The 12,212-nt window shown below is 36.8% G+C and overlaps 1 protein-coding gene across 2 annotated transcripts in view; it reads right to left on the bottom strand.

The window, feature by feature from the left end:
* The window catches only part of LDAH (lipid droplet associated hydrolase), a 94,545-nt gene that overhangs the window by 19,602 nt on the left and 62,731 nt on the right, over positions 1-12,212 (bottom strand). For both annotated transcript variants that reach the window (XM_027113740.1, XM_027113741.1), the window contains one exon: positions 8,310-8,544. In XM_027113740.1, coding sequence (XP_026969541.1) covers positions 8,310-8,544 — 235 coding nt within the window. The remainder of the gene's footprint in view (positions 1-8,309; positions 8,545-12,212) is intronic.

Genomic DNA, 12,212 nt, shown 5'->3' with positions numbered 1-12,212 from the left:
TATGGATGGAGTTACTAGCTAGGTGTTTGGTAGGTCCATGGAAGATGGGTAGGTAGGTAGGTCCAAGACCATCTTGAAGTAGGGATGTAGTAAATACTAGTACCTACCCAAAAGCCAATAAAAACCCCCTCATTTCCTTGACTAGAGACATGGGAAAGTCAAAACATATGGCTTTTCCACATCCCTTATAGCTAGGGATATGGCCTAGTGTTGGCTACTAGAGGCAATGTAGAGGCAAGGTTCCTGGGGGAGGACTTCTCTTCCTACATAAGCCAAAGCCTCATCAGGAATAAGCCTCTGCTTTTGCCCCATTTTCCTTAATTCCATCTGAATGTCAGACATGAGGCCTAGAGTAGAAGTCATCATGTGATCATGAGATGACGAGCATGAGGATAAATGTGCTGAGGACAGAGTGGAAATCCAGAAAGAACGCACATCGTTGATGGCACTGTTGAGATACTATTCATCTCTGGACTCTCCCCTTTATATTTCTTGGTGCATGAGAAAAATATCAATAGATCCCTATCTGTTTAGGCCACTGTAATTTAGTTTTCTATTATCTATAGCCAAATTCAGTCTTAGCTAATAAAAGCAAATAAAAATGGGGTCTCTCGATTTTCTGGGTGTTTTTGGTTAACAGGGGTTGATGTTGTTGTCAACTTCCTATCAGATCTGGTACTTGAGTAGGGGAGGAGGGTGGCATCAAGCTTTATCTATACATGCTAGATCCTCCCTCTAGGAGGGAAGAGGTAGGAGCTGACTGCAAAAAAGCCGTTCCAAGGATAGCCCCTCCTAGCACATCTTCTAACTGGTCCTGAGGCTGGCAAGATGTTGCCAAATGTAGAGGAGTTAGGTGCGAGCCAAGCAGGGCTGCATGGTAGCAAAATTCTTGGGGCTGAGGACAGACTGTGAAACTGGATAGTCCTAGAGATGTGAGTATCCCACGCTCCAGCAGAGTTCTGTCCAGAGCTGCTCAGGCAAAGTTAAGGCTAGGCAATCAAGAAGCATAAACCAGGAGAGTTTGTCAGAAGTTAAGCAGGATTACACAGGCTCAGAAACCCAGATGAAGTCTTACAAGGGCCAGTTCTTTGGTAGGTCTTTATTTTTTTCCCCGATCGTTTTCTACAGTTTCTATCTGTGTCAATTGTGGCTTTTAACAATGTGAAAACCAGATCTAAAAAAGTGATTCTCCCATTCTAAAATTTCTGCGTAATTTGGAGTAATGTTTACTATTCCCATGTTTCTCCATAAGCCAAGACTTTTGTTATTATAACCATTGATTTAGTCTGCAAACAGATAGTCTTATCTATGTGATATTGAGTTCACCAAAGTGAAACACACAACTCAAGGTGTATGATTTTTTAAAAAATAATACAACTTTTAGAGTGGCAGATAATTTAAAGATATATATATATATATATATATATATAAATTTCTATAGAAAAAAATAATAAAACCTTCACTGAGTCATTTACTTCTAAACCAGAGATGATATCCTAGTACTGTATCTAATCACCTTTTGCCCTAAATCCTGATACTGACCACACACACACAAAATCTTTTCCTTCATTGCTGAATTTTAGGCTAAACTTCCATGAATAACTAAAGCTGAAGTTGGCTTTTATAAATGGATTTTCCTAAGCTACACACATAAATGAGAGAATAGGTAACATGGCAGTCTGGTTTTGTCTTATTCAAAATATTATTCTGGGATTAAGTCAAAAATATGCTGAGAAGAAATTTGTGATTTTTTAGTGAAGCTTATGTGTCAGTTCATTGAATAGTTCTGTTCATTTCATATCACTGTATATGTTTTTAAAAGTTATTTCCATATTTGATTAAGGAAAGGAAAGATTATGAAAGTGTCTTTTACAAGAATGTATGCAACAGAAGTAACGTAATCTACCAGGAATGCCCTTTGTCTGCACAGGCTGCCCTATGTTTGTCTGCCCTATGTTTTTCTAGTTAGGTAACTGAAAGGAATTAAAACATCAATTTGGCCTAACAAAAAGACCCTAGAATATTTTTTAACATTAATTATCTTGACCTGTGATACTGCTAAGCTAAAATATATTTGCTTTTAGCTTTGATCAGAAAATCCAATTCAGCTGTCTCCCTCAAAAATTTATTTCTCATGAAACAGAAGAACATCTATTCTAAAGAAAATATGTAGTAGCAAATATTCCAGATTTAAAATTAAAGAAAAAAAACATATATTTTCTTTAAAAATAACATTCAAAACAATCTAGTTATATCAATTGATCTAATGAACAGTGTGGTAAAGTTTATAAAGTATCCTAATTGAATTAGGGCTCCTCTATCCTGAATGCTGGATAGGAAAGGATGTTTCACTCAGTCTGCTGAAGAAGGCTAATACGTAGCACCTCAGCCTATAAGAAGCACCATTTTTGCCAAAAGGACAACAGCATTTGAAATACTTGAATAATTTGGTTCCTTGAATTTTTCAGACCTTACTACAATAAAAAAATATGTGTATAAACTAAAGGATACAGAAAATCAGTTTCTATCCAGATAGGTCAGGATTTATTATCCACTACTTGGACTGGCAAACTTCCTCCATTTGTTTCCATAAGATTTCTACTGAAGCACAGACATTACATAATGTGAAAACACCCCAAGTCCTCCTAAAAGTCAAACTGGTACGCTAAAGGTCATTGTCTGGATGACAGTCAAGCCACAGAGAAGCAGGTCTGGAGGAGGAAGGTCCGGACGGCATAGATTTGACCACTGAAAATGACCTCAGACCTGGTATTCCTTTCCCCTAATGACCCCTCTCTTTGTGTAACATGAAAATCATGTCACCAGCTCAAGTGACTGGTTTGAGTATCGATTACCCTTCACCATTCATGGGATACAAGCTCGGGAGAAGCGCACTAACCATCCACAAGGGCCAGCGTCTTATCTGATGAGTATCAGTCCCTCTCCGCAGGGGCCTTCTTGCGTTTGTCATAAGCAAGGGAACAGGAATCACTAGAGGCATGGCCAGGGCAAGCCTGGGTAAAGGCAGGTTCTGTGGTAGCTGTTGCAAGAGGAGGCAGGGGCGACACGGGACCCAAAGGGGAGAGGTATCAAGAGGCCGGCTAGGATGATTGCAATGCCTGCTTAAGGGTTAGCCTACGGTCACTACTAGGAGACTGAACTAAGTTCCCATGCAGAGAATAAACCAACAACACAAAGCAGCAAGAAGACAGGTAATTCTTGCCTCCTTTCTCTTTACCCAAAGTTATACAGACAGGGTGGGTAATGGGGAAACAAAAGAGACTACTGAAGTACTAGTTACTTGGATATCAGAAAGGCAGATCCAGAAGGAAGAGAAGAGAAAATCAGAGAAGGAAAGGATGTCAGAAACATAAGGGCTGTGCTCCAAAAGTTTGTTTGCAAGTTGGTTGTTTGGAACAGAGACAAAGCAATGTGGCTGAGTGTTTAGTCTGGTCTAAAAGTCTATTTTGCACACAGTATAACTCTACTATGAGAAAGAAATCCCAGGGTTCCCCAAGCAACAATGCAGCTGGAAGGCTCTGGTTGCCTTGAGTCAGGGAGAAGAATGTGTCCTATGTCCAAACTGTCTTGCTCCTTGATGCCTGCACTTGCAGCTCCAGGAAGACTCAGTAAGAGGTCAATCACTGCAGCTGAAAGGAGGATTCCTTTCTCTCAAGTGCAGCCTATGGAGCCTACTTATTCAAGAGGGTGTTTACAATTCTGTTGTAGAAAAATTGCAAAAAAAATCTTTATATAAGTACCCATTTTAATGAAAAAACATTAAACACGTCATATGTCATATGTGATGTGTTACACAGTCACTAAATATATATAGAAAAACAAATAAAACTTTCTTATATCCCATGTGCTGATTTGGGTTTAGAAAATATTTCCCTATCTAATGCCTATCAGAAACCCAGATGTTTTGGGTGGAGTGTTCTATAAATGTCTATTAAATCCTGTTGGTTGATACTGTTGCTAATTTATGTATATCCTTGCTAATTTTTTCTGTTCTATCATTTGGCTGATTGTTGAGAGAGGGGTGTTTAAGCGTCCACCTATAATTGTGCATTTGTCCATTACTCCTTTCAGTTCTATCAGTTTTTGCTTCATATATTTTGCCGCTCACTTGTTTCATGCATACACATTTAGAATTGCTATGACTCCTTGGTAAATTGAACCTTTTATTGTTATTATTATGTATTGTCACTCTATGTTCCTGGTAATTTTCTTTGCTATGAAGTTCACTTTATCTGATATTAATACACTCACTACTAGTTCCTTTTGATTAATGTTTGCATGATGTATCTTTTCCCATTCTTTTACTTTCAGTCTACCTATACGATTATATTTTAACCAAGTTTTCTAAAGACAGTATATACTTAGGTTCTGTTTTTTAATCCACTTTGTCAATCTTTATCTTTTAATTGGTATATTTTGACCATTTACATTTAATGTAATTATTGGTATGTTAGAGCCTGTATGCCATTTTATTATCTGTTTTCTGATGGTTGTCTGTTTTCTATTTCTCTGTGTTCTTTCTCTGGCCTTCCTATATTTTTTAATAAATGTTTTAGAATTCTATTTTGATTTACCTATAGTGTTTTGGAGTATGTCTATTTTTATAGATTTTAAAGTGGTCATTCTAGGTATTACATTAGATATGTAACTTAATACAGTTTACTGGTGTTGACATTTTACCAGTTCAAGTGAAGTACAGAAGTATATTACTTCCCTTTATGTTATTTTACCCTCCCCTATTTATAATATAATTGCCTTAAATACTTCTGTATACACTTAGATCATATCAATGTTATAATTTTTGCTTCAACTGTTAAACATAATTTAGAAATCTCAAGAGGAGAAGGAAAAATGTAATTACCCACATTTTTTCTTTCTGTTCTTTCCTTTCTAAATGTTTCAAGATTCCTTCTTTGATCATTTATTTTCAGTTTAGAGAACTTCCTATAGCTATTCTTTTAGGATAGGTCTGATAGTTACAAATTCCTTTAGTTTTCCTTCATTGGAGAGTGTCTTAATTTTCTCTTCCTTCCTGAAGCACATTTTTGCTGGATATAGAATTCTGTATTGATGGTTCTGTTCTATTTACACTTGAAATATATGCCATTTCTTTTGGCCTCTATAGATTCTGAAGAGAAAGTAGTTGTCACTCAAATAGATTTTCCTCTATAAATATGTATCATTTCTCTCTGGCTGCTTTCAAGATATTTTCCTTATTTTCGTTTTCAAATGTTTATGTGTCTTGGTGTGGATTTCTTTGGGTTTACTTATTTGGAGTTCATCTAGCTTCTTGAATTTTGCAGGTTTATGTGTTTTACTAAATTTGGGAAGTTCCTATTTTTATTGTTATATCTTTATGTTCCCTGGTTCTTTCCTCTGTCCCCTCCATTTTATTGTTGAGCTCAAACACTGAGTTTTTAATTTGGCTATTATATTTTTCAGTTCTAAACTTTCCATTCAGTTTTTCTTTAAATCTTCTCTTTCCTGAGACTTTCTATTTTTTCATTTTTTCCAACATGTTTATTAATTGCTCATTGAAGTATTTTATAATGACTGCTTTAAAATCTTTGTCAGAAAATTCTAATATCTCTGTCATTTGGTATTGGCATTTATTATCTTCTTCCATTCAAATTGAGATTTTCTGGGTTTTTGGTATGACAAGTGATTTTTAACTAAAACAAGGACAATGGGATATTATGATACTCCTGATCTTATTTAAATTTTCTATTTTAGGTGGGTTTTTTTTTGTTTTTTTTTTTTCCCTGACACTTCTTCAGCAAGGGAAGTGGGGAAGGAGAAGTGCCACCTCACTACTGCCAGGTGAGGCAGAAATCCAGGTTCTCCATTTGGTTTCCATTGACAACCAAGGGGTGGAGGGGCTCCTCATTATTGCTGGGCATGGGTAGGAATTCTGACTCCCCACTAGGCTTCCATTATTACCATCCCAGCCAGGAGAGGCAGAATTGCCTTATTGCTTTTCCCATATGATCCCCACTGATCTCATAGAAGTGGTGGTGGTAGTGGCCTCATTACTGCTGGGCAGTGGTGAAAGTCCTGCTTCTCCAACCAGCCTCTTCTGGACACCACGCGAGTGAGGAAGGAGAGGTGTGCCTCATTACTGTTGGGTGTGGGGTAAAGTCCAGGCCTCCCACTTGGCCTTTGCTGATTTGGGTAGGGATAAGGCCACGGTTTTTACTATGGTGCATGGCTAGATTAGGGCAGTCATTATCCAAAAGTTTCTTTTAGAAAGGCTGTCATTTTCCTGGTCCTCTGGCTACAGAGTGCAGGCTTTTTTCAGGGCTTTTTAAAAATCCACACCCGTTGGTATTTCTGGGTCACTGGCTCCAAGTCTAGGATACATGTGGTAAAAAGAAAACCCAGGGAACTTACCACTGTGTTGCTCTGTGGGTCCCAAGGTCCCTACATAGTCTGCTTTCTTCTCCACCTTTCAGAGTCTTATATTTGTTTTACATATAATATGCAGGATTTTTAGCACTTAGTAGGAGAAACAGGGAGACGAATACATCTATTTCATCTTCCTGGAAGCAGAAGTCCTTGGAGGAAAATGGATTCCTTAACTAGAGAATGCTTTTTTAAAATCCTTTCTAAGGGTAAAAAGAAAAAGATTAAAGAAGGGAAAAAAAAAACCTTGTAAACTGTAATGACTTATTGAAGTATATGTGGAGTAGTTTTATATATGTTTGCCAGAATTTCAAGTGATTTCCATTTGATCTCAATTTCCAAATGTGTCCAGTCTAACTCTTGATTTGATCAATGACTGAGAACCAGAGAGGGGAAGGGACTAAATTGAGGCCGCAGAGGGAGTCTGAAGCAAAACCAAAATGAGAGTTGAGGGTTTCTGACTTGTAGTCAGTGCCATTTTCACTTACTAGGCCATTTCTTTCTCTTCTATGAGGGAAAAATAAGGGGCTGGACCAGAAGGTCTTCAAGGGACATCTCCAACTTCAACATTTCGTGATTTTTATGACTGTCCTGAGCCTTGCTTCCCTACTCCCTATCTCATCTTCTGCTGCTACTATGCTAAGCCTATAACAAAGAATGAGAGTTGGGGAGAGCATAAAAATCCACAAATACAGAAAATATATTGAACTTTGTATTTGTGATGACTGCTTCTTGCTACATATTTAGAAAAACACCTTCCATACAATCTGTAGCTGTACAATTCTAAAGGCAGGGCTGTGACTTGCTTCTGGATTCACTATGCACATGATCTCATGGCACTCGACGTAGGTGAGCATGGTAAACTTTACTCAGGAGTCCTGCTTTTATGACTGAAAGGAGCAAAGAGGCAATAATAGCAGCAGCTATGGTAAAAGGAAGTTTAACACAGTGGCATATTGCTGGAGTTTGAACACTACCCACTAGTTGTGTGACTTTGGGCAAATCACATAACTTCTCTGAACCTCAGTATCTTTATCTGTAAAATGGGGACAATAATAATACCTAAACCTTATTAGTTCTTCTGAGGACTACAGGTTAAAGCTTAGAAGAGCAGCTATTAGCTGCTGCTGCTGCAACTGTTGTTATATCATTCATTGGAGGCTTATTATAAATAAAATACTAGATAGACACTTTGCATATATTATCACATTTAATCATATAATAATCTTTTGAGGTATGGGATATTATTATCCCATTTTATGGATTAAGAAAGTAGCATATTTTATTATTAAAATCATTTGTAAATATATAAATTAGTATTAACTAAACAGATAAATTACATTTAAAAACAGCATTTGAAGCCAAGAAGTAAAGTAGCAAAAACATTCCCTGGCACATTCAGAAACCATAATCAGTAACGCATCCAGTGTTACACTACCATGACTATTATTTATTATTAGTTTTATAACTCAAACTTCTCCAAAAACTTTTAAAGAGCAAAGTAAAATCATAGCCTGTTCACTCTATGGGAATATTAGGCCTGATTTCCTTGGGCTGATTTTTGCAAAGTTCACACACTGAGCTTAACAGGGCACACCCTGGATTCCTGTAAGGACTCCATATATACTCGATACAGAAGAATTCTTTCTCATCATCCTGTAGCTAGAGTGGAGAATCAGAAGGATAAGGTTTAAAATTAAAGCTTGATGAGGCTTTTCTGTCATTTAGAATACCCCCCACTATTTTCTTTTTATTTCTAGTTTTAAACTTTTGGGAGAAAAATACAACAAATAATTCCTTGTTTGATACTCATCCACTGTCTGAGATTATTCTCTTAACACTTTCTGATACAAGAATAAACATAATACATTTTAAAATGTGCTTACTGAGGCAGAACGGTTCCAACATATTCAGAAACGAAAATTCGCTCTGTAGGTTCATCCTTCGAAGGAGCATTCTGATCACCAAGGATTTGATTTTCTCAGGCCACGGTTTAAGTAGTAGGTAGCCAGGAACATAGAAAGCATATCGAAACCAGCACAAAAGTGGAGTGGCGAGCTTGCCTCTGGGTGACTCAGACATTCGCTCAATTGTTGGAAAGAGTAGAAAAGAGCGAATTACCTACAATAAAAAAAAAAAAAAAAACACACTTTGATGAGAAGTTTTCTTAATGGATATGTCATTGCTTTATTGTTTCTTCTATATAGTATCTACAAAGGACTGGGTTTTATAATATGGCTAACAATCTATTCAGACTGAGAAGAAGTACCACCCACTGCCTTCTCAGCCCTCAACCAACCTGGGTAGGATATAAGGATGTCCCTTAAGTTGCTGGGGTTAATTTTTAGGGTGAGGAGGAAATCAGATTCCTAGATAAGTTATTGATTGTGACAGCAACTCACAATCCCTTTGAAGGATTGCTGAAAGTAGAAAGGAATGTACCATTTCAGTAGTTATACCAACTTGACTGACTAATGATGCCAAAAGAGAATAAAGCTACATAAAAGACTCCATTTCTAGTCAGAATTTCTTTTATTGATTATATTTGGAGATAGTTCACTTTTGAAAAGCTCCTCTATTCCTTAATCTTACCAGCCAAAGATAATCTTTCATAGGACCAAATATATTTTTAGCAACTGATTCAACCTCAATAAAGTGTAGGCCAGGGACAAAGGAAGCTGGGAATTTCTACCTATGTGGGAAAATGTTTAAGGACAAAATATCATTTCAACTCAATTCATCAGAATATCATGAAATGTATTTTAATAATACACCAGATGAAAAGAGCATCGCTAAAACATTTAAAATTTACCATTATTTACCATATTAATATTAAAAAATTAATATATAAAAATAATTTATATGGGGATCAGAAAAGTCAAAATAGTTAAGTATAATCCATATTAATAATAGGATAACATAAATGGAACAGCTCATCAATGTTAACAGATTGTAGAACAGGAAATGAGAATGGACTTTAAAAAAAACCTTTTTTTTTTACTTTAAAAAAAACTTTAAAAAACTTTTTTTACTTTTTAAATTGTTTTAAATTGTTAAGTATAACATACAGAAAAGCATATGAAACATAAATGTTCAATTTAACAAATAATTTATAAAATGAACAGCTGTGTGGGTCAAGAAAGAAGACATTGCCAGCATGGCATCTTCCCATCACAACCCCTTCCTCTGCTCACATCTTAGGTAATCTCTATACTGATTTTCTTACTTTTCTTTATATCAATACTTATCATTCCTTAATACTATAATCACTTCCTTATTTTGCTTTATATTGATGCTTATCATACTGCTATAGACTGAACTGTGTCACCCCCAAATTGATATGACGAAGCCCTAACTCCCAAGGTAACTGCATGTAGAGAGAGGTAATTCCGGTTATATAAGGTCATAAGAGTGGGGCCCTAATGGATAGGATTAGTATCCTTATAAGGACAGACACCTGAGAGCTTACTCTCATCCCAAGAACACACAGAGAAGAGGTCTGGCGAACACACAGACAGAAGGTGGCCATCTACAAGCTAGGAAGAAGTTTCACTGGAAACTGACCATGCTGGCATGCTGATCTTGGACTTCCAATCTCCAGAACTATGAGAAAATACATGTCAGTTGTTTAAGCCACCCAGTCTATGGCATTTTGTTATGGCAGTTCGAGCAGACTAATACCTATCCCTTAATATCATAGTTAATTTTTGTCTATTAATGAACTTTATATAAACGTAATCATGCAGTATGTTTCTGTATTTTACTTGCTTCACTCAACATTGTTTATAACATCCAACCATGCTGATACACGTAGCAATAGCTCACTATCTTTGCTATACAGTTTTCCACTGTAAGAACATAACACAATTTATTTTACTGACAGATATTTGTGTTGTTATTACAAATATGCTGTTATAATATTTTTACACACATCTCTTGTGCATGTATTTCTGTTGACTATATCACCTCGAAGTAGAAATGTGGGGTCATATGGTTGCACACGTGCAGCTTTAATAGGTAGTTCCAATTTTTTTTAAATTTTATTTTATCTATTATTTTATACAGCAGGTTCTTATTAGTTATCCATTTTATACATATTAGTGTATATATGTCAATCCCAATTTCCCCAATAGTTTTTCAAAGTACTTATACCAATTTACATACAGAAAAGCATATAAAACATACATGAGGGTTCATATTGTTACATTTCCTCACATTTGGTACTGGCAAACTTTGTAATTATAATTGTAATTGACTGACCTGGTGTTTAGAGGTATTTCATTGTGGCTCTAATTTGTGTTTCTCTGATGACTGATAAGGCTTTTATATGCTTTCTGGACATTTTCTATATATCCTTTGCAAATGTCTTATTTAAGTCTCACATTTTTCTATTAGACTGTCTTATTTTTTATTGATTTGTAGAAGTTGCTTTTTATTTTAGATACCAGTCCTTTGTCATGTTGCAGTTCTTGGCTTGCCTGTTCAACCCTTATTCTTTTTTTTTTTCGTAATGGAGATAAGTTCTTAAGTTTGATGCAGTTGAATTTAAGTCTTTTCTCTTACAGTTATTGTTCTTTGTCTGTGGTTTAAGAAATTCTAGAAGATATTTTTTCATGCTACCTCTTATCTGTTCTACAATGTGGATTTAAGCCTTGGGCTGTGTTTAACTTCAGCTGTGAGTCTGTTCCTTTGATTTCAGGCACCAGTGATTTGCCACTTCCCTTATGTATTTACATTCTTCCTCCTGGATGAACTTGATGCACTTTTCCTGGTAGGCCCCGACAGTAAAGGTGGGGTTTTGTGGACTCAGTCTCTTTTTTACCTTCCACTGTTGACAGTCCTTTTTCATAGTAACCTATTTGATGGCACTGACCAAATGTTAAAGTTGATCAGGTAACACCTGTCATTGTGCCTTCATGTCTGTCTCACTAATAGAGAACAGGGATTTGAGGGTGAAAACTGTGGAGGACTCTTCTTTCTAATCATGGTATCTTCTTGTTCTTCCTTGGTCGTATCTATCAGCTAAGTGCTTAGCCATTTCCTGCAGACTTTTCCTTTTCTCTCAACAATATCTGAGATATTTTAGTTGTTTATTTTTGGTCACAGTAATTTGATCTCTACTAGATCTCCTCCTCTGTCACATAAGTAGGGTACTGTTCCCCGTGGCCTTGGTGTTCTCTGGGAGCAGGGAGGCACAGCCTTTTCAGATGATTTTAAAATGCTGGGTCAGTAACAACACACGGCAAAGTGCTCATAATGTGCTTTTTGAGTGAACGCTGAGTTTCACCCAGAAGGTGGGAGTTTCTGCCACCTTGGCATCTTCTCAAGCACAAAGCAGAGGAGATGCTGCATGGACTGTGCTTAATAAAGGCCCTTGGGGCCTTTATGGGGCATTCATGGGCACTTGTGATGCAGATCACTGTGGGCTCCAGAATGTCAGGGATGATCCAGAATCTTCCAGTCAGAGCCAGCTGCCTGCATTACAATGGGTTTATACAAAGGTTATATATAAAGATTCACACAAAGGTTACAGGATCTCTGGGAAGTCTGACTGGACAAGAAAAGTCAGTTAAAGGAATCATTCTCCCTGGATGCCAATTTCAGTGTGAACTCTAACTCAATGCATTTGTCTTGGTTTTTTTTTACTTTTATTTTATTTTTGGCTGCGTTGGGTCTTCGTTGCTGCGCACGGGCTTTCTCTAGTTGCAGTGAGAGGGGGTTACTCTTTGTTGTAGTGCGTGGGCTTCTCATCATGGTGGCTTCTCTTGTTGCGAAGCATGGGCTCTAGG

This window comes from Aethalodelphis obliquidens, unplaced genomic scaffold (assembly GCF_003676395.1).
Source record: "Aethalodelphis obliquidens isolate GAN/ISIS:26980383/991018 unplaced genomic scaffold, ASM367639v1 scaffold12, whole genome shotgun sequence".
NCBI lineage: Eukaryota > Metazoa > Chordata > Mammalia > Artiodactyla > Delphinidae > Aethalodelphis > Aethalodelphis obliquidens.
Note: the sequence above shows the minus strand (reverse complement) of the source record. Positions and strands in the feature narration are given on the sequence as shown.